The sequence below is a fragment of the Nomascus leucogenys genome, chromosome 3 (genome assembly GCF_006542625.1).
Source record: "Nomascus leucogenys isolate Asia chromosome 3, Asia_NLE_v1, whole genome shotgun sequence".
Lineage (NCBI taxonomy): Eukaryota > Metazoa > Chordata > Mammalia > Primates > Hylobatidae > Nomascus > Nomascus leucogenys.
In genome coordinates, this window is record NC_044383.1 from 31,534,243 (window position 1) to 31,558,980 (window position 24,738).

The following is a 24,738-nucleotide window of genomic DNA, read 5'->3' on the forward strand; positions in this document are numbered from 1 at the left end:
TTTATAGGGGCAGGGTGCGGTGGCTCATGCCTGTAATCCCAGCACTTTGGGAGGCTGAGGTGGGCAGATCAAATGTGGGAGGTCAGGAGATGGAGACCATTCTGGCCAACGTGATGAAACCCCGTCTCTACTAAAACTACAAAAATTAGCTGGGCCTGGTGGCGCGTGCCTGTAATCCTGGATACTCGGGAGGCTGAGGCAGGAGAATCGCTTGAACCAGGGAGTCGGAGGTTGCAGTGAGCTGAGATCGCACCACGGCATTCCAACCTCGTGACAGAGCAAGACTCTGTCCCCCCCAAAAAAAGAAGAAGCAGCAGCTTCTGACCAACAACCAGTGAAGAACTGAGGCTGGCCAACAACCATGACAGTGAGCTTGGAAGCAGATTCTGCAACACCAGTCAAGCCTTAAGATGTCTACATCCCGGCTGGCCATTTGACTGCAACCTTGTGAGAAATCTTAAACCAGCTAGGTGTGGCAGCTCACACCTGTAATCCCAATACTTTAGGAGGCCAAGATGGAAGGATTGCTTGAGCCCAGGAGTTCAAGACCACTGTGGGACACATAGTGAAACCCCTGTCTCTAGAAAAAATTTGAAAAATAGGCCGGGCTCGGTGGCTCATGCCTGTAATCCCAGCACTTTGGGAGGCCGAGATGGGCGGATTGCCTGAGCTCAGGAGTTCATGACCACCTTGGGCAACATGGTGAAACCCCGTCTCTACTAAAATACAAAAAAAATCAGCTGGGCAGGCCGGGCGTGGTGACTCTCGCCTGTAATCCCAGTACTTTGGGAGGCCAAGGCAGGCGGATCACAAGGTCAGGAGATCAAGACCATCCTGGCTAACACAGTGAAACCCCGTCTCTACTAAAAATGCAAAAAATTAGCTGGGCGTGGTGGCGGGCGCCTGTGGTCCCAGCTACTCAGGAGGCTGAGGCAGGAGAATGGCGTGAACCTGGGAGGCGGAGCTTGAAGTGAACTGAGATCACGCCACTGCACTCCAGCCTGGGCGACACAGCGAGACTCCGTCTAAAAAAAAACAAATCAGCTGGGCATGGTGGCAGGCACCTGTAATCCCAGCTATGCAGGAGGCTGAGGGATGAGAATTGCTTGAACCCGGGAGGCGGAGGTTGCAGTGAGCCAAGATCATGCCACCGCACTCCAGCCTGGGCAACAAAGTGAAACTCTGTCTCAAAAAAAAGAAAAAATTTAAAAAATAGCTGGGCATGATGGTGTGTGCCTGTAATCCTAGCTAGCTACTTGGGAAGCTGAGGCAGGAGGATTGCTTGTATTCAGAAGTTCGAGGCTGCAGTGAGCTATAATCGCACTCCAACCTCAGTGACAGAGCAAGACCCTGTCTCTAAAAATAGAAAAATTGGCTGGGCGTGGTGGCTCACACCTGTAATCCCAGCACTTTGGGAGGCCAAGGCCAGTGGATCACTTAAGGTCAGGAGTTTGAGGCTGCCCTGGCAAATATGGTGAAACACTGTCTGTACTAAAAATACAAAAATTAGCCAGGCATGGTGGCACGTGCCTGTAATCCCAGCTACTCGGGAGGCTGAGATGAGAGGATCACTTGAACCCAGCAGGTGGCTGTTGCAGTGAGCCGAGATCGTGCATCTGTACTCCAGCTGAGATTGCGCCACTGCACTTCGACCTTGAGACAGAGCAAGACTCTATCACAATGTTATTTTATTTATTTATTTTTTTGAGACGGAGTCTCACTCTGCTGCCCAGGCTGGAGTGCAGTGGCATGGTCTCAGCCCACTGAACCTCTGCCTCCCAGGTTCAAGCGATTCTCCTACCTCAGCCTCCTGAGTAGCTGGGATTACAGGCTTGTGCCCCCACACCTGCCTAATTTTTGTATTTTTAGTAGAGACGAGGTTTCACCATGTTGGCCAGGCTGATCTTGAATGCCTGACCTCAGGTCATCTGCCCACCTCAGCCTCCCAAAGTGCTGGGATTACAGGCTTGAGCCACCATGCCTGACCTCTGTCTCAATTTTTTTAAAAATTTATATATATATATAAAATAAATAAAAAACCATATTCCTTGGTTCTCCAAAAATATGATGTAGTTCATCCAAGGGTGGTGCCTTCTCCATGTTTAACAAGTTTCCTGGGAATTTCTTACATACTTTGAGAAACTGCTTTGGCAGAAAAACGACTGATGGTTGTAAATAATGATGGTGATGATGATAGCAAATAGACAAGAGGGGAGGAGTCACATGTCAGGGCAAGGGACGATCTATAAAAATTGCTGTAATCATTCAACAAAAGTTACAGTTCACAGCTGGGCGTGGTGTCTTACACCTGTAATCCTAGCACTTTGGAAGGCTGAGGCAGGCGGATCACCTGAGGTCAGGAGTTCGAGACCAGCCTAGCCAACGTGGTGAAACACTGTCTCTACTAAAAATATAAAAATTAGCTGGGCATGGTGGTGGATGCTTGTAATCCCAGCTACACGGAAGGCTGAGGCAGGAGAATCGCTTGAACACAGGAGGCAGAGATTGCAGTGAGCTGAGATTGTACCACCGCACTCCAACCTGGGCAACAGAGCAAGACTCCATCTCAAAAAAAAAAAAAAAAAAAAGTTATAGTTCACAAACTAGGTTCCAGGCACTCTGTTAGATGCTGGAGGTTTGGCCATCAATAAGACATATATCATCTGCTGTCTGTTTGGAGAAAGATTCATCCTTTTTTTTTTCTTTTGAGTCAGAGTCTCACTATGTCATCCAAGCTAAAGTACAATAGTGCAATCTCAGTTCACTGCTGTCTCAAACTCTTGGGCTCAAGTGATCCTCCCTCTTCAGCCTCCTGAGTTTCTAGGACTACATGTGTGAGCCATAGCATCCAGGTCAATACTCATCCTTGAAAGACAGAGCGATGCCAAGCCGGGCGCAGTGGCTCACGCCTGTAATCCCAGCACTTGGGAGGCCAAGGCGGGTGGATCACCTGAGTTCAGGAATTCGAGATGAGCCTGACCAACATGGTGAAACCCCTTCTGTACTAAATACAAAAAATTATCTGGGCATGGTGGTGCATGCCTGTAGTCCCAGCTACTTGGGAGTCTGAGGCAGGAGAATTGCTTGAACCCGGGAGGCAGAGGTTGCAGTGAGCCAAGATTGCGCCATTGCATTCCAGCCTGGGCAACAAGAGCGAAACTCTGTCTAAAAAAAAGAAAAGAAAAGAAAAGAAAGATAGAGTGATGCCAGTAACTAGTTGAAGGAATTTCTTTCTTTTTTGTTTTTTTTTGGAGACAGAGTCTTGCTCTGTCGCCCAGGCTGGAGTGCAGTGGCGCTATCTCGGCTCACTGCAAGCTCCGCCTCCCAGGTTCATGCCATTCTCCTGCCTCAGCCTCTCGGAGTAGCTGGGACTACAGGCGCCCACCACCACGCCCGGCTAATTTTTTGTATTTTTAGTAGAGACGGGGTTTCACTGTGGTCTTGATCTCCTGACCTCGTGATCCGCCCGCCTCAGCCTCCCAAAGTGCTGGGATTACAGGCGTGAGCCACCGCGCCCGGCTAGTTGAAGGAATTTCAAGGGTGAGAGAAATATAAGAAAATATAGAAGGCCAAGGTCAGCAGAGGGAGTTGGATGGGAGCGGTTCTAGGAGTTGGGACAAACAGGGGGCTTACCTCTATTGGAATGAGTCTAGCCAGTTGCTTCTGCTGTCTGCCTTTTTGTAAGGCTCCTCTTCCCTTCCCCTTTCCTAATCTTAACCTCTTCTCATTATCTCCTGCCTGTGTCCAGAGTCCATCTTGCACTAATGACTAGTACTAAAAAATACTAGAAGTGGCTGGGCACGGTGGCTCACCCCTGTTATCCCAGCATTTTGGGAGGCTGAGGCAGGCGGATCATGACGTCAAGAGATCGAGACCATCCTGGCCAACACGGTGAAACCCCGTCTCTACTAAAATACAAAAGATTGGGCCAGGTGCAGTGGCTCACGCCTGTAATCCCAGCTACTCAGGAGGCTGAGGCAGGGGAATTGCTTGAACCCAGGAGGCGGAGGTTGCAGTGAGTCGAGATAGTGCCACTGCACTCCAGCCTGGTGACAGAGTAAGACTCCGTCTCAAAAAAAAAAAAAAAAATTAGCTGGGTGTGGTGGCACACACCTGTAGTACCAGCTACTTGGGAGGCTGAGGCAGGAGAATCGCTTGAACTGGGGAGGCAGAGGTTGCAGTGAGCTGAAATCGAGCCACCGCATTCAGCCTGGTGACAGAGCAAGACTCTGTCTCAAAAATAAATAAATAAATAAATAATACTAGAGGCTTGGTGTGGTATGGGCCTGTAGTCCCAGATACTCAGAAGGCTGAGGCAAGAGGAACACTTGAGCCCAGGAGTTCGAGTCCAGCCTGGGCAACACAGCAAGACTATAAAATAAAAAACGAAAAACAAGGGCCAGGGTCAGGCAATGGCTTATGTCTGTAATCCCAGCACATTGGAAGGTCAAGGCAGGAGGATCACTTGAGGCCAGGAGTTCAAGACCAGCCTGGCTAACAGCAAGAAACCTGTCTCTACAAAAAATAAAAAAGTTAGTTGGACACAGTGGTGTGCACCTACAGTCCTAGCTACTTGGGAGGCTGAGGCAGGAGAACTGCTTAAGCCCAGAAGTTTGAGGCTGCAGTTACCTATGATCATGCCACTGTACTCCAGCCTGGGTGACAAAGCAAGATTCTGTCTCAAAAAAAAAAAAAAAAGGCCGGGCCCAGTGGCTCACGCCTGTAATCCCAAAACTTTGGGAGGCCGAAGCGGGTGGATCACTTGGAGGCCAACATGGTGAAACCCCATCTGTACTAAAAATACAAAATTAGCCAAGTGTGGTGGTGTGCGCCTGTAATCCCAGCTACTCCGAAGGCTGAGGCAAGAGAATCACTTGAACCCGGGAGGCGGAGGTTACAGTGAGCTGAGATTGCACCACTGCACTCCAGCCTGGACAACAGAGCGAGACTGTCTCAATAAAAAAGAAAAGAAAGAAGGCTGGGCACGGTGGCTCACGCCTGTAATCCCAGCACTTTGGGAGGCCAAGGCAGGCAGATCACGAGGCCAGGAGTTCAAGACCAGCCTGACTAACATGGCGAAACCCCAGTCTCTACTAAAAATACAAAAATTAGCCAGGCGTAGTGGCGGTGCCTGTAATCCCAGCTACTCAGGAGACTGAGGCAGGAGACTGAGGCAGGAGAATCGCTTGAACCTGGGAGGCGGAGGTTGCAGTGAGCCGAGATCGTGCCACTGCAATCCAGTCTGGGCAACAAGAGCGTGACTCTGTCTCAAAAAAAATAGAATAAAATTTAAAAATAAACAAAAAGCTAGAATGCTTCTGAATTTATCATTTAAAAATGGTTAATTTTTAGCTGGGCATGGTGGCGCATGCCTATAATCCCAGCTACTCAGCAGGCTGAGGCAGGAGAATCGCTTGAACCCGGGAGGCAGAGGTTGCAGTGAGCTGAGATTGCGCCATTGCACTCCAGCCTGGCCAACAAGAGCGAAACTTCATCTCAAAAAAAAAAAAAAAAAAAAAAAAAAGGCCGGGCGTGGTGGCTCACGCCTGTAATCCCAGCACTTTGGGAGGCCGAGGTGGGCGGATCACCTGAGGTTGGGAGATCCAGACCAGCCTGACCAACATGGAGAAACCCCGTCTCTACTAAAAAAAAATACAAAAATTAGCCAGGCGTGGTGGCAGGTGCCTGTAATCCCAGCTACTCAGGAGGCTGAGGCAGGGAGAATTGCTTGAACTGGGGAGGCGGAGGTTGCAGTGAGCCGCGATCGCACCACTGCACTCCAGCTTGGGCGACAGCACGAGACTCCTTCAAAAAAAAAAAGGTTAATTTTATGTTATGTGAATTTTACCACACACAGATAGAGGGAGAGAGAGAACACTGGGCACTTACACCCATCCATACAAATCAGCTAATCCTCCAGTCCTCCAGGACATTGTCATTAAGTTAAAGACCCTTCCTTCACATAGACTCCACCCCCTTCCTACCACATCCCGTCTTGTCTGCCAGGTGTCTGTGACCTCTCTTCCCATTTTTGCCTATACCACAATTCCCAGAGATGCTCCAAAGATGTTCTCTTCTCCCTCCCCAGGTCTGATCCACACTAGTAGTAAGGCAAGGAGTGGAGCAATGGGTCAAGTGCTTGTTAGCTCTCTTACCTTGGCAAAGTTAACTAACTTGCCTAAATGGAGTTCCTGTAGGAGCCCCAATCACTTATTTTAACCACCCATTCAACAGTACTGAGATGGTATTTCCTTACGGGTAACTGGGCTATAGTGTCAGTGGGAGTGGGAAGGGTAATTTTCCCAGAGAAGGTGAAGCTAGAACTAAGGTGTTAAGGAAGCATTAATTAGTAGGTGAAGAAGAGGGAGAACAGTGTTTTACAGGCAAGTTCAAATTTATTATCATCTCTGAACTTCAGTTTTCCTACTTGTTCAATGGAGGTAATAGCACCTTCTTCCAAAGGTCCTCATGAAAGGTAAATGAGTTGGCCGGTGTAAAAGGCCTAGGGCAGTGCCTGGCACTAGTGCATGCTCAAGTAAGGCAGTTTTTCCTTCTTTCCTAAGCTTCTACCTTCCACATGTGTAATCCAGGAGAGGGAAATCTCAGATTCACAGGAGGCAAAGACCTTTATAGGGTGGGTTGCAGTCCCCCTGTCCACCCAGATGATCACCATTGTGTTGGTCAGCATGGAATCTGACCAAGCTAGTTGTTTGGAATGAGTGGCCTTAGGCGTAAGTGGTCACAGGATTGGAGGAAGGCAAATTCATGGACAGAAAAGAGAGAAGGAGGTCAAGATAGGTATTCCCCCTCTTCCAAACCATCTCAAATTGTCCTGCCAATCCAGCCCCCTCCTCTCTTGGAATTGGATAATCTTAAAAAAAAAAAAAAAAAGGCAGAAAGAACACGTATCTACAGGACTGCCTGGCTGACACTGGGCTACGTGACTGGGTGTACATTGTCTAGTTTGATTCTCACCAAGCCATAGGTACCAGTTACAGAGAATAAAGCTAGTGTTCCAGGTGGGGTGGTCAGTTGTCTTAAATCACTCAGGTAATGAGGAGCGAATCTTGCGTTCAAACCTAGGTATCCACAATTCCAGGCCAGTGTTCTGTTGCCTTAGGTTCTCTCTACTCCCTCTAGTGCTGACCTTTGTCTGGGGGAATGCAGGGAGGAGGAGCACTCAGGCAGGGGATGCTGCCAAGGAAATACTTGTGCGAGTCTGGATGGCTTCAGTCAGGTCCTCTCTGCTCCTGGTGGGGGTGGAGATGGGGAAACCTGGGGGTGGGAGACTCCACAGTGTAGAGCTCCCCTATCCCCCATCCTAAGCACATGGTGGGGAGGGTCTCCATTCCTAGGCAGGCCTTCTTTTCAATCCCCGGACTCTGCACCGTTCCAGCATTTCATGCTCCCTCAGCAAAAACCTAAGGTGGAGAGAAGAGGTCTCATAAACACTTAAGCCTCCGCATTTGTAACCCTCCCCCAGCCAGTCAAGCCAGCTGTGCGGACTCTGAGCCAGAGTGAGGGAACCAAACAGCCTTCTCAACCAACACCCTTCTAAGTAACAAAGAGGAGAACCCCCTACCCAGTCAGGGCCAGATACCCTAGGGAGGAGACACTAGTCCAAGTCTCCATCGTCTATCCCTGGAGCCCATACTGAAACTTAAGAAAGAAAAGCTAGCAGCTGGGGACCCCAGGAGGGAGGGGGTCAACTCTCTACTCCAGGAGGCTCCCCTCCCTTCCCTCCTCCTGGCTAATAGGTATTTCCTGTTTATGAGGCAGCTAAAGCTGAGCTTTTGGGAAGGGATGGAGATGGAGCCCCTCCCCTCCTAGGACTGGGTTGGGGAGTCCTTGAAGTGTGACTGAAGGTTGGGAGGCTCCTCCCAGGGGAAAGGAGTGTTCCTTACATTGACCATCCATATCATCTCCCATCCAACCCCCCACGGCCCACAGCCTCTGCCTCTCTGGGTTAGGGGGCACTGGGGGGCCTGTTTCCTGTTCTCATCTCCGAAGCCCTCAAAAGACAGCAGCTTCCAGGCAGGGGGGTCGGAGGCGGTGGGGTTGGGGGTTGGTACGGAGGTGAAGGCACTAAGGCTGGAGAAAGGGGGGAAGGGAGGAGAGTGTCTTGACTGATGCGTCAGTCTGCAAGGAGGAACGATGGCCTTGTATCGCCCCTCCGTAATCCAATCTGGTGGTCATTCCGCAGCCCCCTCCCCCCAGCAAAACACAGATCCCAAGCCCTTAGGCGGAGGAGGGCGGGGACCCCACTTAATTAACCCTTTTAGTTCTAGTCCCAACTGGTTTCGCAGCCAAAGGAGGAGTGGTTAATTTAGGGAGGGGGTGAGTTGAGGGGTTGCTACAAAAATTAAGAGAATGCTTCTTTACCCACCCAGCCTAGGGTAGGGACGCGAAACAACGGGCCTCCAGAAGAAGGCTGGCGTCTCAGCAGGGAGCACGGGAAGGGGGTCTGCAGTCCCTTCTCCCTACCGGAGCGCGGCCCGGAGTGGAGAGAGATACACCACACTGCCCACCCCGGCTCCGCCTCCCCCAGCCGCGGCTCCCGCTCCAGCTCCGGCTCCGGCTCAGCCAGACTCCCCACCCGGTGACACCCTGAGGACGGACACCAAGCGCGCGGCTGCGCCTCCAAGCCCTTCCTTTCGCCCTCCCTCTCTGGGGTCTCTGCCTCCGTCTCCTTTTTTACAAGCTGCGTCACATGCATGCCGTTCCCCGAGCGCTCCCAGTCCCTCGCCGCCCGCCCGCCGCGCGGCGCACGCACGTCGTTGCTTGCTGCGCGCTCTCCCGGGTCACTTTGACACGGCTCTCCCCTCCCACTAGCAGGACAATTAGCATATTAATAAAGCCTGGCCCTGCCCGGCTTGGGCTGGGGAGCCGGCGCCGGCGCGAGGGAGCGCGAGCGCGAGGGCGGAGAGGGGGGCGCTCGGCGACGGCGGCGGCGGGAGCGCACAGACACGCACGCGCACACACGGACACACACTCCGCGGACTCACACCCGCGCGCACACACGCAGAGGCCGCTCGCCTTCCTGCCTGGCTTCCTTCCTGTCTGCTCCGCGCCTGACAGGCCCCGCGCAGCAGCCAGAGGCCGCCCGCACCGGGCCGAGGCCGGGCCGGGCCGGCGGCGAGCGCAGCGGGGGCCGCGGGCGGCGGCGGCGGCTCATGCCTGGCCTGTCCCCGCGAGGGGCGGGCACCGTGACTCGGCTGGGCCCCCAGAGGCGGGCGATGTGAAGATGTCAGTGGGCTGTGCCTGTCCTGGTGAGTGGGGCGTGCGGCCACTTGGCCCCTTCCTGCCCAACCGTCCCCGCGGACCCCTCACCCCGTGTTTGGCGAGAACTTGTGTGGGGGGCGTCGATGGCATGGGGGAAGCCGGGGGCTGGAAGGGCTACGCGGGGCCTCAGGCCGGCGGGTAGCGTTTTCCCCAAATGTGTAAATGCGCAGCAGCCCAGAAACACGGGGAGGAGACGCTGGGGGTGGCTTATGTGTATGGTTTTTTGGGGGTAGGCTAATTGGGGAGAGGTTTGGGGGGGCTGAAATTCTCAGAATTCCAGGTTGTTAGCCAATCAGAAGTGACTCTGGACTTTTGACCCCCCCCTCAGGTCACCATAGAGTTGTGATTGGCTGGTTTGGGCTGCCCCCCCTTCCCTGCTGCCCATTGCCACTTACCTATCCTGTGACATCCCCCCCATGCTGTTTCTGAGGACCCTGTTTGCAGGGAGGTATTGATTGGGGCCCATCTTGCCCCCCCCTTCAACTTTTCCTGCCTGTTGCCAGGGAAGGTTGGCCCTCCTGAGGCACCGGAGGTACTCCTAAGAGGTGCCAGATAATTGGACCCTTGGGTCTGCATCTCCGCCCTAGTGGGAGGGCAGGCTAGGAAATAGAGTGATTTGTGGAGAGGTAAGCTGGGGGAGCAATACTTGACCCAAAACTGAGAACTTGAGAGAGGACCCAGGCTCAGATCCCTGCCTCCCCAAAACATATCAGCTCTTGCCAGGGATAGCCTAGGTCTGAGTTTTTTTCCTGGGGGGCTGGTCGGGGGGGGCAGGGGGCATCTACCTCACTGCCAGGAGGAAAGAGAGAAGCCATGCGACTGGAGAGGTAGTCTACAGAGGGCCTCACGGCACACTGTCTGTCTTCATCCCCGGGACTCTGGGTCCTGGAATTGGCCCTCCTGCCCCAGACTGGAGTCAGCTTTCTCCTGGAAGTCAGTGTCCCTGAATGTAGCCCGCTTTGGCTACATACTTCACAACTGGACAACCCCCACTCCCCCACAAATCCCCAAGGGAAGCTGCCAGTGCGGAAGCTTCCTTGAAAATCATGTGACCCAGGCCAAGCTGGGCTGGGCACACACTTGAGGTGCCTGCTGAGGCTGATGTTTAAGGGGCATGGGTCCCAGAAGGAGGAATAAGAGAACCTAAGAATCCTAGAATATCCGAGTAGGGGAACCACTGGCTCCTGTTGCAGAGGATTGGGGAGAGGAGAGGGAAGAGCTTGCCAAGTTGGAATCCTGCCTGGCCCCGTCGCCCCTTCTTCTACCAGCTTGGTGTACATGTTTATGTGTGGATTTTCTCCTTTATAACTGACCCATGCTGGGTACCCCGTTCAGATCCATCATGTTCTTAGGCCACCCCAGGGCCCTGACCCTCCATCACCACACATGAGCGGAGCAGTTAAACTAAGGATCTGAACAAGCTAGAGGGATGAGTCTTAAATTGTGATTCTTAGTTCCTACAAATAGTGGGTAAGCGGGTATGTATGCATGGAGGGGTTGTCAGGCTGGAGGTGGATGGGAGGTTGGCCCTGAAGTTGGGGCAGGGTGCCTGGGTCCAGTGGGAGGAGAGAGAAAATCTCTTCTTAGTCTCTGGGAGCAGCATGGGAACAGGAAGAGGGCCGAAGCCCAGGGGTTTGTGGGTGGGTGGGAAGACAACTTCAGTCAGTGCCCCAGAAGGCATGTTTCTTTTGTGTCTGGTCTGACTGAGGGAGAGAGGGCAAAAGATAGGGAAGAGTGGGGAGTCTTTTTCCAGATTGTGAAGAAGTCTTACAGATTGATGCCAAAGAGGGTGGATGGAGGTTAAACTTCAAGGAGAACCACATGGGGAGGGCTTCAGAGTAGACTGGAGGTGGGGAATAGTAGCAGTTGGGGTTAGAGAGGGGACCTGGCTTGCGGCTTGCTTGGATGGGGGAGCACACGCTTGAACACAAGGATAGCATGGCAGCATGTAGCAGTCCAGGCCCGAAGACTTCCCCCACCTTGAGCAGCCCTGGGGTGAGGGCTGAGGCTCCCTGGCAGGCCGCCTGCCGCCTGCTTGCCTGCCTGTCTGAGTCTCTCCTTTGTGCTCTGCTGTCTCCGGGCTCCTCCTCCTCCCCCAGCCCAGCAGAGACAGCACATGCCCCACACATGTGACTGAGGAAGCAAGAGCGCACACAGACCCACACACATGCACACGCAGAAGCACCACAAGATACACACATACACACGCCCAGCTCCCATAGTGCTCCTGGGGTGAGGACCAGCTTCTGGGGCTGGAATGGCTGGGAGCAGGGAGAGCCTCTGGCTAAGGGGCATCACCTTGAGCAAGATGCTGAGGGGGCCAGGGCCTGTCTAGGGCAGCATGTGGCTCAGAAGGGTTAAGGCAGGGAGGAGTAGGGGGAGGGGAGGAGGCAGCAGTGGTGGCGGCTGGGAGCCAGGAGAGGAGGATGGCAGAGCGCCAGGCCAACGGGAGGCCGGGCACAGACAAAGGAAGGGGGGCAGGCACACTGGAGGCCTGGGTCAGGGAGCCCCAGGGGCCCGGGCAGGGGGCAGTGCTGGTACCTTATCCTGTGGGCTGGGGCTGGCTGCTGCCCTTTGAGTCCCCACCTCCAGGAGGAGTACTTTCCCTCATCATCTTTGTCATTATTTGCTGCTCCCTCCACCTCACCACCAATTCTAAGGCCTTCTAACTCAGACTTGCTCTTTTTAGCTGGACCTGTTCTGCCCCCGTGCAACTGGGTGAATCGGGTCAGAGCAGAGAAAGGAGCAGACTTGCTGGAGAAGGAGAACTAGGAGGCCTGTTCTGAATGGTTTGCCAGTCTTGATACATCTTGGCATTTAGGGGCCCCTCCACCCCACAGCGACACTAGAGGGCCCTTGTAGTCCCTCCTGTCTGAGGAGACAGGGTGGGTGCAGGGTTCTGAGCTCTGGGCTGGAGGCAAAAGCCAGAGCGCATTCCCCCCTCCCCATGTGGACAGTGATTTGAGGCCTGGAGGGGGAAGGGAGTAGGAATGGCTGCAGGGCTTGGCTTGTATCTGGTGGGTTTAGAAGTGCAGGGTTCAACACCCCCACCCCCCAACCCACCCTGGTCATCCTGTCTCAGTGGGTTCTGTTAGGATCTCACTGTTAGGATATTTGGCCCTACGTGCTATGAGGATCTCTTGAGGTACTGCCTGTGAATGCACTTTGGAAAGTTTAAAGGCAGTGGGGAAGTGGGACTACCCCGGAGTTAAGCTGTAAATTTGGGAGTCAGTGGGAATGCCTTAAGTCCTAGTGATAGGCTGTATGTTGCAGGGTCTGGCTGAATGTTACAGATTTCAGTACGTTTGTGAAAGCTGGGGTTTATTCTATGGCCAGGCTGTGATGAGGAATGGTACACAGGCTTCAGAGAGGGTGATTTATAGGTTAAGTCCTTGCATAATAAATGATCAGGGTGTGTATGTGATAGGCTGTCACAGGTTTAGGGGTTATAACACAGTTTTGGTGTGTGTATTGAGGTCAGGATGCGTGTCATAGGTCCCAGTGTGTATGACTTAGACTGTGTGTGTGTGTATATATCCAGGATTTGGGTATATTTAGGACTTGAGATACATCACAGGTTGATGGCCAGACGCGGTGGCTCACATCTGTAATACTAGCACTTTGGGAGGCCAAGGTGGGTGGATCACCTGAGGTCAGGCGTTCGAGACAGCCTGGCCAACATAGTGAAACCCTGTCTCTACTAAAAATACAAACATTAGCTGGGTATGGTGGCATGCACCTGTAATCTCAGCTACTCAGGAGGCTGAGGCAGGAGAATTGCTTGAACCCAGGAGGTAGAGGTTGCAGTGAGCCAAGATTGCGCCACTGCACTCCAGCCTAAGCAACAGAGCGAGACTCCGTCTTGGAAAAAAGATACATCACAGGTTGAAATGTGTATCAGGTAGTGATTTATGTGAAAGTGAGATGTGTTATTTATGTGAAGATGTTCACAGAGCCAGGTGCAATATTACTGCACAGTTAACTAGTGAGTATGTCATGAGAAATCCTGTCCTTGGAGTTATGTGTGAATATAGTTGGGGGTAGGAGGCAGGAAGTAGAGAAATAGACACTCAAATTGCAAAGAAGGAAATAGAAGGTTCGTGCTCCCCCTTCCCGTGTGTGTGTGTGTGTGTGTGTGTGCGCGCGCGCTATGTATTTTCCTTTTCCTATCTGTCCACGAGTAAGGTCTGGACCACTACCCAAGTTTTAGAAATACTCCCTCCTGCTACAACAAAATTACCTTAGAAAAAAAAATAGAAATACCTGCTCCCTTGGGATGCCCTGCTGGATGGGAGAACAGGCCCTATCCACTAACCACACCTTTTTTTTTTTCTGGGGTGGTGGGGAGGATTCAGCAGCAAACTAAGCTCCTTCTGGGGACCCTTGGATGGCCAAGTTGGCTTTCCCTAGCTCTGACAATACCTCTTTCCCTGGCACCCACTTGTCTTCAGTGGTGGTGGGGAAGGGGGCTTCCTGTTAAGGGGGATCTAAGTCAAGGCTTGGAATTTAGCTGGGTTGGGGGCAGGGAAGCCTGGAGTGTCCCCCTCCCTCCAATCAGTGTTTACAGGCTGATGTCAGAATGTGTGTCTGTCAAAAATAACCCCCTGGAGCCTCTCCCCACAGCTGCTCCAGGATTTCACCAGGGGAGCCCAGGGTGGCAGCCTGGGCCAGCCTTCAACCTGAGCGATCACTGGGGCGAGAAAGATTTGGGGGAGGTTTGGGAGGTGCTTTGAAGATCTTGGAGTCTGCAGACAGGAGCCCGCCCTCCTCCATCTCTGCCAGTGGCTTTGGTCCTCCTGCTCACTCCTGAGCACCGCGCCTGGGGCTCCGGGGAGGCGGGCTGCATTTCATTCCTGGCCCCCACAGGCCTCTCCTCCATCCAGGTCTCTCCTGGCCCAATCTGATCCGTCCCCTGTCTCTCCCAGTCTCTATCTCTCTTTTGTTTTTCTCAGCAGTCCCTCCGTCCCAGCCTCCCTCCCTCCGTTGCTCTTCCTCTTTCCTCTCAGGGAGGGGGCGGGGCCGGTGGGGGCAGCTCCACCCTCCGCCCGCCCTGGGGCCTCATTCTGAGAGAGGCTCGGAGAGAGCGAGTGGGGAGGGAGGGAGGCAGGGAGAGAAAGGGAGAAAGGCAGGCAGCCGGCGGGCGCTGCGTGTGTGAGTGTGCGAGTGTGAGTGAGTGTGAGTGCCGGGTCCTACCTCTTCTGGTGCCCCCAGCAGAGGGGCCCGTTGGCCTGGGGAGGGCGGGCGGGCTGCTCGGAGGCAGAGGCAGCGAGAGGCGGCGGCGGGGAGAGCCGAGGAGGAGGAGGAGGAGAGAGGAAAGAGCGGAGCAGCCATTGTTGAGGGAAACCTTGCAAACAAAGAAGGCTCCGGACTCCCCGCGGCCCCCCGCCCCCCAGGCAGGCCCCCTGGCCCCCAGCCCCCGGCCCAGTGACCATTGTAACTTTCCCCCGGGGCTGCGGCCGCCGCGGGGCGGGCCGAGGCTGTGCGTGCCAGTCTTTGTGCGGCCGGCGGACTGGAGCTCCCAGTCGGGCCTGCCTGTCCCACTCGGGACATGAGCTGCTGAAGTTGTGCCCGCGTCAGCCCTCACCCCTGCCAGGACTCCTCTGGGCTTGCAGTCGCTCCCCGCACCTCTCCTGGCCCCCTCAGTTCTCCCAGGTAAGTCTGGGCACCCTGCAAGCCTGTTGGGGGTGGGCGGAAGGCCCTCAGCCCGGCCCGGGCCTGGTCTGCGGGCTGGGGGAGAGGTGCCCCAGCCCAGAGCCGCCCGGGCGCTCAGGCCTGCTGACCTGTGGCCAGCCCCTAAAGGGAGGGGGCCTGCCCTCGGGTCAGCCTGGTTACCATGGCAATACCCAGCTGGAGGTGCCCCCCTCAGCCCCGGGATGCAGCTTCCACCCTGAGAAAACTTTACTAGTTCTGGGCTCTTCTCACCCCCTTCCTAAAGGCTTCCAATTTGCTAGAGGTGGGAGGGGGGCTATGGCTGACTCCAGGGCTGGATGACACATCTCCCCCGTCCCCCCACCTTGCTCCCTCTACTCCTGCTGCTGGGGACAGGCAGCAACAGGGACAGATGGTCTGGGTGATGTCCCTCCCCTTCTCTACTCACTCCCAAGCCCTTGTGCTGGAGCCACTGGGAGTTGTCGTGGCTCTGGAGAGATGCTGAGTTTGTGTCCATTCACTGGAGGTGTAAATAGAGGCCCAGAGCTTTGGGCTTTGGCTCCTCAGAGCTATTTACCCAGGCCTAGACAATGCCTGTTCATTCTCTAGAGAGAGAAATGGAGGCTCTGAGAGTTGTTTTTTTTTTTTTTTACAAAATTGGAGAGAAACCCAGGCATCCTGCCTCCTGTCTCTTCAGGTTCTTGAGCTAACACATTTCAAGTGGCCCCGAAACTGAGGAGGCAGGGGTGGTTAAGCTATGGGAGAAAGGATGGCCTAATTGGGGGATGAGGGCCAGTTCTGAAAATCTACTCTTGGGTTTATTGCCCAGGCCTGGCCTCTGGTGGGCTGTGTGAGCTTGGGCTTCCTGTGTGGCCTTAGTCTGCCTGTCTGTGGAGTAGGGAGACTTGGTGGCTGGATGGGGACTGTCTTTCTGGAGACACAGGCTCAGTCCAGACTGGCATGTGAAGGCTGTGTGTGCTGTTCTTGGAGCATATGGATGTGGCCCATGAGAGCTCGTGCATGGGGTGAGGGCCTGTTACGGGCATCTGAATCTGCCTGGGGCTGCTGGGTTCCAGCCCTTGATAGGCATGTTAGGGCGAGCTGAGGGTGAAAGCCTGCTAGGCAGGATGAGGCACACGTGTGTGCAGGCACACACAGGCTCTGACTTGGCACCTTCAGAGACTGTGCAGTCTGGGACCCTCCTTTTGCCTGCATTGTGAGGACGGGGCCCTGGGGAGAGAATTAAATGACACATGTTGGCACAGGGTCTTCTTTTGTCTCTTCCCCCCAAGCAACAAAATAGGTTTTGCATCTAAGTTGGGGAGGAGATCTAGATACAGCCAATCTAGCTACCCTTCCAAATGCAGTCAAGTTTTAGGGACCCAAGGAAGCAAATGTGATTGGAGTCAGATGAACTTTTGGGCCTGTGCCTCAGTTTCCCCTCCTATCTGGTGAGAAGGGGAAACAGAGTTGCAGGGGTACCTGGCTCATACCCAACTATGAATTTAACACTACTTCCAGTCAGAAAACAGTATTCCAGGAACTGTTTGCTGTTAGGTGAGGTGAGAGAGAGGACATGTTGCACATCACAGATACACACTAGCAAGACCCCTGTCTAGTGACCACTTGCCCCTAGACTGAGGAACATAGGCTTCTTCCCAGACCACCTACTTCTCAATTATAGGTAGAGTGGGATCCAAAGGAGGCTCATCTGCCTGCTTCCCCCACTCCCAAGTCTCAGAAGAGAAAAGGGGTTGAGGCTTTGGGTTTCTGGTTTGGAGACAATACTGTCTACCCTTGGGGGCGGGGGCGGGGGTGGGGGCTGGGCTGATAAGGGAGTGGCTGTTAGTGGGGAGGCAGAAGGCCCAACTGGTTATCTGGTAGGCCACACCCAACAGGCACCCACCCCCATTTATCTTTCTATCCCTTGCCCTCCTGAGACCCTGAGGGTGGAGGAGGGGCAGAGTTCGAAAATCCTCCCTTTTCCTCCCCCACTTCGGTCTCTAGAGGGCAATAGAGGGGTCAGATGGTAGAAATAGTATAGAATGTGGGAATCAGAAGATCCAAGCTCAAGTCCTAGCTTTGACAGTTACTAGCTTTATGATCTTGGCAAGTTCCTTTGAGCCCTCAGTTGCCTCATCTATAAAATGGGAATGTTATGGTCAGCCCTGCTACCTCATAAGGTTGTTGTGATGATTGAATGAAACTATGTAGATTAAAATGGGGTTTATCAAAATTAGATTCTAATGATTGGATATTTATTTATTCTGTGATAATTCTTCCCAGCTTCAATTCCTCTTCTGTCATCTAGGACTCAGCCAAATGAAGAAATGGGATCTTGGGTATGCGCTGGGATTAGGGTGGAATAGTCTTGTTTCTTAATTGGAGCCAGAATTAGAAGGAGAGACAGGTGCTCCCTAGAGTAGCCCCCTCCCCTAGTCCACCACTTTCTTGTAATCAGGCCAGGGAGCTCCATAAGACTATCCCTGGCCAGGCGCGGTGGCTCACGCTTGTAATCCCAGCACTTTGGGAGGCCGAGGCGGGCGGATCACGAGGTCAACAGATTGAGACCACGGTGAAACCCCATCTCTACTAAAAATACAAAATACAAAAAATTAGCCGGGCGTGGTGGCGGGCGCCTGTAGTCCCAGCTACTCGGAGAGGCTGAGGCAGGAGAATGGTGGGAACCCGGGAGGCGGAGCTTGCAGTGAGCCGAGATTCTGCCACTGCACTCCAGCCTGGGAGACAGAGCGAGACTCCGTCTCAAAAAAAAAAAAAAAAAAAGACTATCCCTATCCACACAGTCTAGCAGGATTATCGGAGAGCTCCCAAGAGGGGGTCAGGGTACCCCTTTTTCTTTTAGACACAGGGTCTCACTCTGTTGTCCAGGCTGGAGTGCAGTGGTATGATCTCCGCTCACTTCAGCGTCGACCTCCCAGGCTCAAGTGATCCTCCTGCCTCAGCCTCCCAAGCAGCTGGAACCACAAGCATGCACCACCATACCCGGCCAACTTTTCAAATTATTTTTAGAGACGAGGTCTTGCTATGTTGCCCAGGCTGGTCCCTGCAGCCTCGACCTCCTGTGCTCAAGCAGTCTTCTTGCCTTGGCCTCCCAAAGTGCTAAGATTACAGATGTGAGCCACCGCTCCCAGCTATGACTCCTTTCTTTCTCGTCTAGGTTGTTCCTCAAAGTCATTCAAGCTGTACTCGCCGAAGGAGCCCCCGAACGGCAACGCCTTTCCCCCCTTCCATCCCGGCACCATGCTGGATAGGGATGTGGGGTAAGTAAGTCTCTTGGCCACTTCTTAACCCTTCTCCAGGTGGGATCCTGCCTGGAAAGGGGAGGGAGTAGCCCCCTGCCCCCAATAATTCCTGTCTTCAACCCCCATTCTTATAGCCTCTTCCTTTACACAGCCCAACTCCCATGTACCCGCCTACATACCTGGAGCCAGGGATTGGGTAAGTGGAGTCCAGTGGGGAAGAAGGTGCTTTCCACTGGGTGAAGGCCGAGGTAGGGGGTGGAATGGGCAGGCTCCGCTCCTACTGACTTCCCTCCTTCACTTCCTCCAGGAGGCACACACCATATGGCAACCAAACTGACTACAGAATATTTGAGCTTAACAAAAGGCTTCAGAACTGGACAGAGGTATGGCCAAGGGAAAAGGGGCTGGGAGCAGGAGGGCCATTTGGGCACCCTATGGGATATCTTATGACACATGAACACCCCTCACCGTGCTCCCTAGGAATGTGACAATCTCTGGTGGGATGCATTCACGACTGAGTTCTTTGAGGACGATGCCATGTTGACCATCACTTTCTGCCTGGAGGATGGACCAAAGAGATATAGTAAGTGGCCTCTGGGGTCTTGCTATGAGAGTGTATACCTCCTATGTCGTTCTAAGGTCTAGAAGTGGGTCTGGGAGTGCCAGGGGATATCTAGCTTGGTAGGGGAGGCATCTGCCTGGCCCCTTTTGCGGTCCCTTTGTCCTGAAGAGTTTGTCCCATCTCTACAGCCATTGGCCGGACCCTGATCCCACGCTACTTCCGCAGCATCTTTGAGGGGGGTGCTACGGAGCTGTACTATGTTCTTAAGCACCCCAAGGAGGCATTCCACAGCAACTTTGTGTCCCTCGACTGTGACCAGGGCAGCATGGTGACCCAGCATGGCAAGCCCATGTTCACCCAGGTCAGCAACCCAGCTGGATGTGGAACACCATGGCACCTGGGTTTGATTCCCATCCTCTCTCCCAGTGTATACTCACAGCTGTTCCCCAGGGAGCCATAATGCGAAATGGCAAAATAAGAAGGGCGGGTAGGCATGTTGCAACCGTCAGCAAACATGTATTGTGTTTGTATGGGATAGTTTTCTGGGCCCCAGGGCTACACGAGTGAACAAGAGTCTGCCCTCATATAGCTTAGAGCAGGTGGGTGTATCGCTAGCCACATGGTGAGAGGACAAGGATCGGTTAAGCTTTTCTACTGTGTGTCTGTGTGTGTAAGGGCCAGGTATATGGGTGGGGGGTACTGTGACATTTATGCACCCAGATTTAATGTGCAGGTGACGAAAGTGTATGCAATGGGAGAGTTGTAAGCAAATGGGAGACTGTAATAGACATACCTTCAGGTATGGTATGTGGGGAGGGGGCAGGGTTCTGACAAGCCTGTCCCCAGGTGTGTGTGGAGGGCCGGTTGTACCTGGAGTTCATGTTTGACGACATGATGCGGATAAAGACGTGGCACTTCAGCATCCGGCAGCACCGAGAGCTCATCCCCCGCAGCATCCTTGCCATGCATGTGAGTCGTGGGTAGGACCCAGGATGCAAGAGTGAAGGCAGGCAGGGGGAAGGGTGGAACAAGGTCTGTCATTTCCCGACTGACTACTTAGACAGAGGGTTAGGGTTTCTTCATCTGACCAGCAGGTTTAATAAGAGACTGTCCTCTCTGAGGAGTGTCACAATGCTCAGATGATAGGGCAGATGAGCAGAGGCAACCCAGGTGTCAATGTTCTTTCTTGTCTTTTCTCCCACTCTAGGCCCAAGACCCCCAGATGTTGGATCAGCTCTCCAAAAACATCACCCGGTGTGGGCTGTCCAATTCCACTCTTAACTACCTCCGAGTGAGTCTCCGACCACCCAGTTTCTGCCCCAGTCCATACAGTCTCGGCTCCATGTCTGTCCCCTGACAAGCCACCTCCTTGTCTACCCCTAGCTCTGTGTGATACTCGAGCCCATGCAAGAGCTCATGTCCCGCCACAAGACCTACAGCCTCAGCCCCCGCGACTGCCTCAAGACCTGCCTTTTCCAGAAGTGGCAGCGCATGGTAGCACCCCCTGGTGAGTGCCTTGCACCTGCTCTTACCAGGATCTCACACTGCTCCCCAAAGCTGTATCTTTATTTCCTTTTAAAGTTTTCCCTGCCCCTTCCTTGTTCCTGGGTCTACAAAATTGGGATCAGGACAAGCTCATGCTCCTTGGGAGCCACAATGGAGAATAGGGGACCTGGGACCCTCTCCCATCTCAGTCTCCTTTTCCCGGCACAGCGGAGCCCACACGTCAGCAGCCCAGCAAACGGCGGAAACGGAAGATGTCAGGGGGCAGCACCATGAGCTCGGGGGGTGGCAACACCAACAACAGCAACAGCAAGAAGAAGAGCCCAGCTAGCACCTTCGCCCTCTCCAGCCAGGTACCTGTAAGCATCTCGGCTTTCTTCTCTCTTCTGGGCTGCCCCACCACTCACCCCTGACCCCTGTCCAAGCCTGAGCTCACTAGCAGGCCTAGAAGCAAAGACAGTTTTTCTCATGTACTCTGCCAGCATGGGCTAACTGCTTTTACTGGTGAGAGAGTCCTTGTCAGGCACTTGCATGGGTGTGATCACACAGACTCAGCCTTAGGAAGCTAAGGCATAAAGGGACAGAGACAGCCATGAGGACATACGAACGTTCAGGACAGACAGCTTGGGGCTCACAGACCATCCAGCGCACACACTCACACTGATAGAGAGACACGCAGACTGGAGTGTTTGCAAATCCAGAATACACATCCTTGCACATGCACACACTGCCCTCCCTCATGTTTTTGAAATGCTCCCTTTCTTACATGTGGACAGAAGTTGAGGAATTCCCTAAAATTTTGGGGAGATGGGCTAGGGAGCTAGGGGAGTAGAGTGACTTCTAGAATGTAATGGATATGGGCTAAAGGCTTTGATGCTCTGGTGTTCTTCAGTAGGAAGGATTCCAGGAGCTGAGGGTGTCAGGAATTGGGGTTTTAAATTTGGGTATGAGGAGGGGGTGGAGACTCTTGAGCTTCCAGGGTGGGTACTGGGGCTCTGGGGGTATCTGCCGCCCTGGGCCGGGCGAGCCCTTGCCCCGATTATGTTTGGGGACCTCCGCCACTCTCAGGATGTGATGGTGGTGGGGGAGCCCACCCTGATGGGCGGGGAGTTCGGGGACGAGGACGAGAGGCTCATCACCCGGCTGGAGAACACCCAGTTTGACGCAGCCAACGGCATTGACGACGAGGACAGCTTTAACAACTCCCCTGCACTGGGCGCCAACAGCCCCTGGAACAGCAAGCCTCCGTCCAGCCAAGAAAGCAAATCGGAGAACCCCACGTCACAGGCCTCCCAGTAAAAGGCCCTGCCATGGCCACCCAGTGCTCTGCCTACCTGCCCCACCCCTCGCAGCCCCAGGGAGCAGAAGACAGAATGAAGAGACTGAGCATCTAAAATGGGCAGGCTCCATCCACCCGCTTCAGGGAGGAACTGGACTTGCTGGGGGCAGGTGCCAAGATTTGCCCCCCCAGTGGCCCTGGGCTGGGCCTGGCCTCTGCAGAGCCTTTTAGGGGAAGGGGGTACTCATGTGGATGCCTACTTGGAACCTGGGCCTCTGAGACATGTCCTGACTACCCCCCAGGGCATTTGCCTCCATCCTCACCCCAGATTGTGGGTTTCCCATCCCCCTGACTTTACCCCTTTCAAGCCTGGGGTTGTCTATACTCACAGCCCTTAGGGACTTAAAGTTACGGGGCTTGGTTGAATGCCCCTTCCCCTAGGCAGCTGGTAATAGAGGAGTAAAGCTCTGGGCCCTTCCTCCCTGCTGCCACTTACCCAGCTCCAAGTTTTTTAAAAAATAATATTATTAAAAATGTAAGTTAAAAAAAAATCACTCATGTCCCCCCCTCTTCCCCCTATTAAAAGTCCAGCTACCTCCCTGCTCTTGGTAGATGGGGGCCTAGGGCCTAGGTGGGGGTGAGAGTGGGGGAGGGAGGTATGCATACCATTTTATACATCTGTGTGTGAGAGCTTCAGACCAAGGAGACATGTTGCCATCTCTCCCCCTTTCCTCTGGGGTGACTGCAGTTGAGGAAAGCATGCCATGGTGTAGGGGGACACTGGTGGCCACATCTTGGTGACAGACCCCTGCTGTTGTCTCTGTCTCCCCATTCTCAACTCTGGCCTGCCCTCTTAGTGCTTGTGACTCCCTCTCTTCCAGCCCCACCCCCATGGTATGTATATTCCTTACAAGTCCTCCACAAGAGCAGCTGTCTAGGATGCGGGGCGGGGAGGCTCCTTTCCTTAGGGAGCGTGGAGAGAAGGGAGCAGCCTTGTTGCTGTATTTTTGGTTTTGTTTCAGTTGGGCAGGCATGGGATGGGAGAGGGTCTTAGCCACTTTCCTCCAGAATCCTCCCTCAACCCCTCCAACTGCATATGTAATCCTACTCTGTCCTTCATAGAGGGGAAGGAGCCACAGATGACGTCCCAGTTCTAAGCCCACCAGAGAGAAACAGGCCTCTGTCCCCCTAGGTGAGGTAGAGGGTCTTCACCTGCCAGTATCCCCTGCTGCTCCTTCCTCACAGAAGGGAGGAGGAGGAGGCAGCCGGGATCCTCAGCTCTGCCAGGGTGCAGCCAGGAGCAAGGGTTTCACGCAGCTGGGCCAGCTCTGTGGCTTTGCTGCCTTTTCCTGTGGCCAGTCCCAGGAAGTGCTAGCACCTCCTCTCTCCCCACTCTTCCCTCTGGATTCTGGGGTCCCCCACACCGTATTTCCTCCACTCCGGCAGCCACTTTTGGAAGGATATTGAGTCAGGAGCTGAGGGAAGGGATGAGGAAGGTGGACATCCCACCCCAACTGTAATGCCTTTTTTTTTTTTTTTTTTTTTTTTTTTTTGGGCCATTTGAGTCATGTATGGTACCGATCAATAAAGAGACTTTTCGGTTTGAGAGTGTCCTGGTTGGTCATTGATGCCTAATAATGACTCAGTCCAAGGCAGTCTTTTCCCCATCCTTGCAGTTCCTAAGACTCCCTTCACTCACCTCACATTTCCCCTCACTCTTTTGAAGTTGTTTCCCTGAATTATACCTCTCCTTCACCCAAGACCCTAAAGTTTGTTCCCAGATGTCCCAGCCTGGCCCCATCTCCCTCAAAAGTTGAGGGAGAGTTGGCTTTCTCAGTCTGCTCCCCACCTCTCACCCCAGGACTATTGCTTCTCACCCCTAGCTGTCGGGGCAGCCAGACAGGTGGCCCTCCTGGGGCAGGTTCCTGGGATAGACTGCCTTGGGTTATGCTGTTGAAGGAGGGGTGGGAGAGGGGACTTGGCCTAGGAGGGGGCTTGGGTTAGACGGTGTTGGGGTACTTAGAGTACCTGGGAGACTCCTACCCCTACCCAGCCCCCAGCCTACTAGCCTGGCTGAGGTTGGTTGGTTGGTTGGTTGATTTATTTTGAGATGGAGTCTTGCTCCATTACCCAGGCTGGGGGGCAGTGGCATGATCTCAGCTCACTGCAACCTCCGCCTCCTGGGTTCAAGTGATTCTCCTGCCTCAGCCTTCCTAGTAGCTGGGATTACAGGCGCCCGCAACTATGCCTGGCTAATTTTTTTTTTTTTTTCTTTTAAGTAGAGATAGGGTTTCACCATGTTGGCCAGGCTGGTCTCAAACTCTTGACCTCAGGTGATCCATCCGCCTTGGCCTCCCAAAGTACTAGGATTATAGGCGTGATCCACTCTGCCCGGTCAGCAGCTGAGGTCTAAATTAGTCTCCCCTGGTGCTAAGGTCCCTTGGTGGGGGATTAAGAGAATAGGAGGATTGTTTGTCTCCTTGCTGACTTTGGGTGAGGATGCTGACGGAGGAAGACAGTTCAGTTGCTAGTGGGTAGCTTGAAGCTCTATGGGTGGATGGGAGGATAAATAGGGCACTTTTCAGACCCCTTTCCAGGTAGTTAACTCTCCAAGTCCCCTCCTCTTCACCATTAAAGACTGGGAAGATATGGAGACCCCGCTGTGGATTGGAGATGGGGTCTTAGTGCCCATAAAGCTCCCTATCCAGTGTCCCTCTTTGTCATCCCAGGCAGAGGAAACTGAGGCCTCAAACTATTCCCCTCCTAAGGTCTCCCTGGACCTGAAATAAAGCCCCATAGACCTGCACCTCTACCCTCACCTCCCTAGCTGGTAGGAAGACACTAGAGGAAGGGACTGTATGACCTGTCCAATCTCCAATCTACAGTTATCTTGGCCCTGCCCTGCTGCCAGCCCGGCTTCTCATAGCCCAGTGCGTCAGGACCCCAAGGAATGCTATTGCACCCCACCCCCAACTCTTCCTTTGTAGATCTGGCCAGCCTGAAGGACATTTACCAGCCAACTGCCACCAGCAACTCACCCTGAGAGTGCCAGGTAACATCTACAGTGGGTCTGTGTCTGGCACTGGGTGTACATCTAGCCCGTTAGCCTGAGTGTGTGTCTGTGTGTATGTGTGTGCTGCTGAGCTGGGGAGGGCCTGGATCTGTTTATATGTGCAGGTAAGGGAGTGTATACATGTGTT

At 53.7% G+C, this 24,738-nt stretch overlaps 1 protein-coding gene and 1 long non-coding RNA gene across 4 annotated transcripts; one reads left to right on the forward strand and one right to left on the reverse strand.

Annotated features, from left to right (window-relative positions):
• Positions 1-6,375: 6,375 nt before the first annotated feature.
• Positions 6,376-8,829, reverse strand: LOC115833561. Its single transcript, XR_004028950.1, has 2 exons — positions 8,774-8,829; positions 6,376-7,421 (listed from the first exon to the last, which is right to left on the reverse strand). It is a non-coding gene; the product is annotated as an uncharacterized LOC115833561 (long non-coding RNA).
• LDB1 (LIM domain binding 1) lies at positions 8,597-22,139 on the forward strand. Of its 3 annotated transcripts, none has more exons than XM_030807946.1 (11): positions 8,597-9,269; positions 18,110-18,212; positions 18,346-18,390; positions 18,502-18,577; positions 18,675-18,777; positions 18,945-19,117; positions 19,603-19,725; positions 19,964-20,047; positions 20,140-20,263; positions 20,470-20,618; positions 21,328-22,139. In XM_030807946.1, the coding sequence occupies exons 1-11, from the start codon at positions 8,711-8,713 to the stop codon at positions 21,556-21,558; spliced, it is 1,770 nt and encodes a 589-aa protein (XP_030663806.1). In that variant the 5' UTR covers positions 8,597-8,710; the 3' UTR covers positions 21,559-22,139. The 3 variants fall into 3 exon arrangements, with proteins under 3 accessions (XP_030663806.1, XP_030663810.1, XP_030663814.1); XM_030807950.1 differs by having other exon boundaries at positions 20,470-20,612; XM_030807954.1 differs by lacking the exon at positions 8,597-9,269 and adding an exon at positions 14,318-14,934.
• Positions 22,140-24,738: the final 2,599 nt, after the last annotated feature.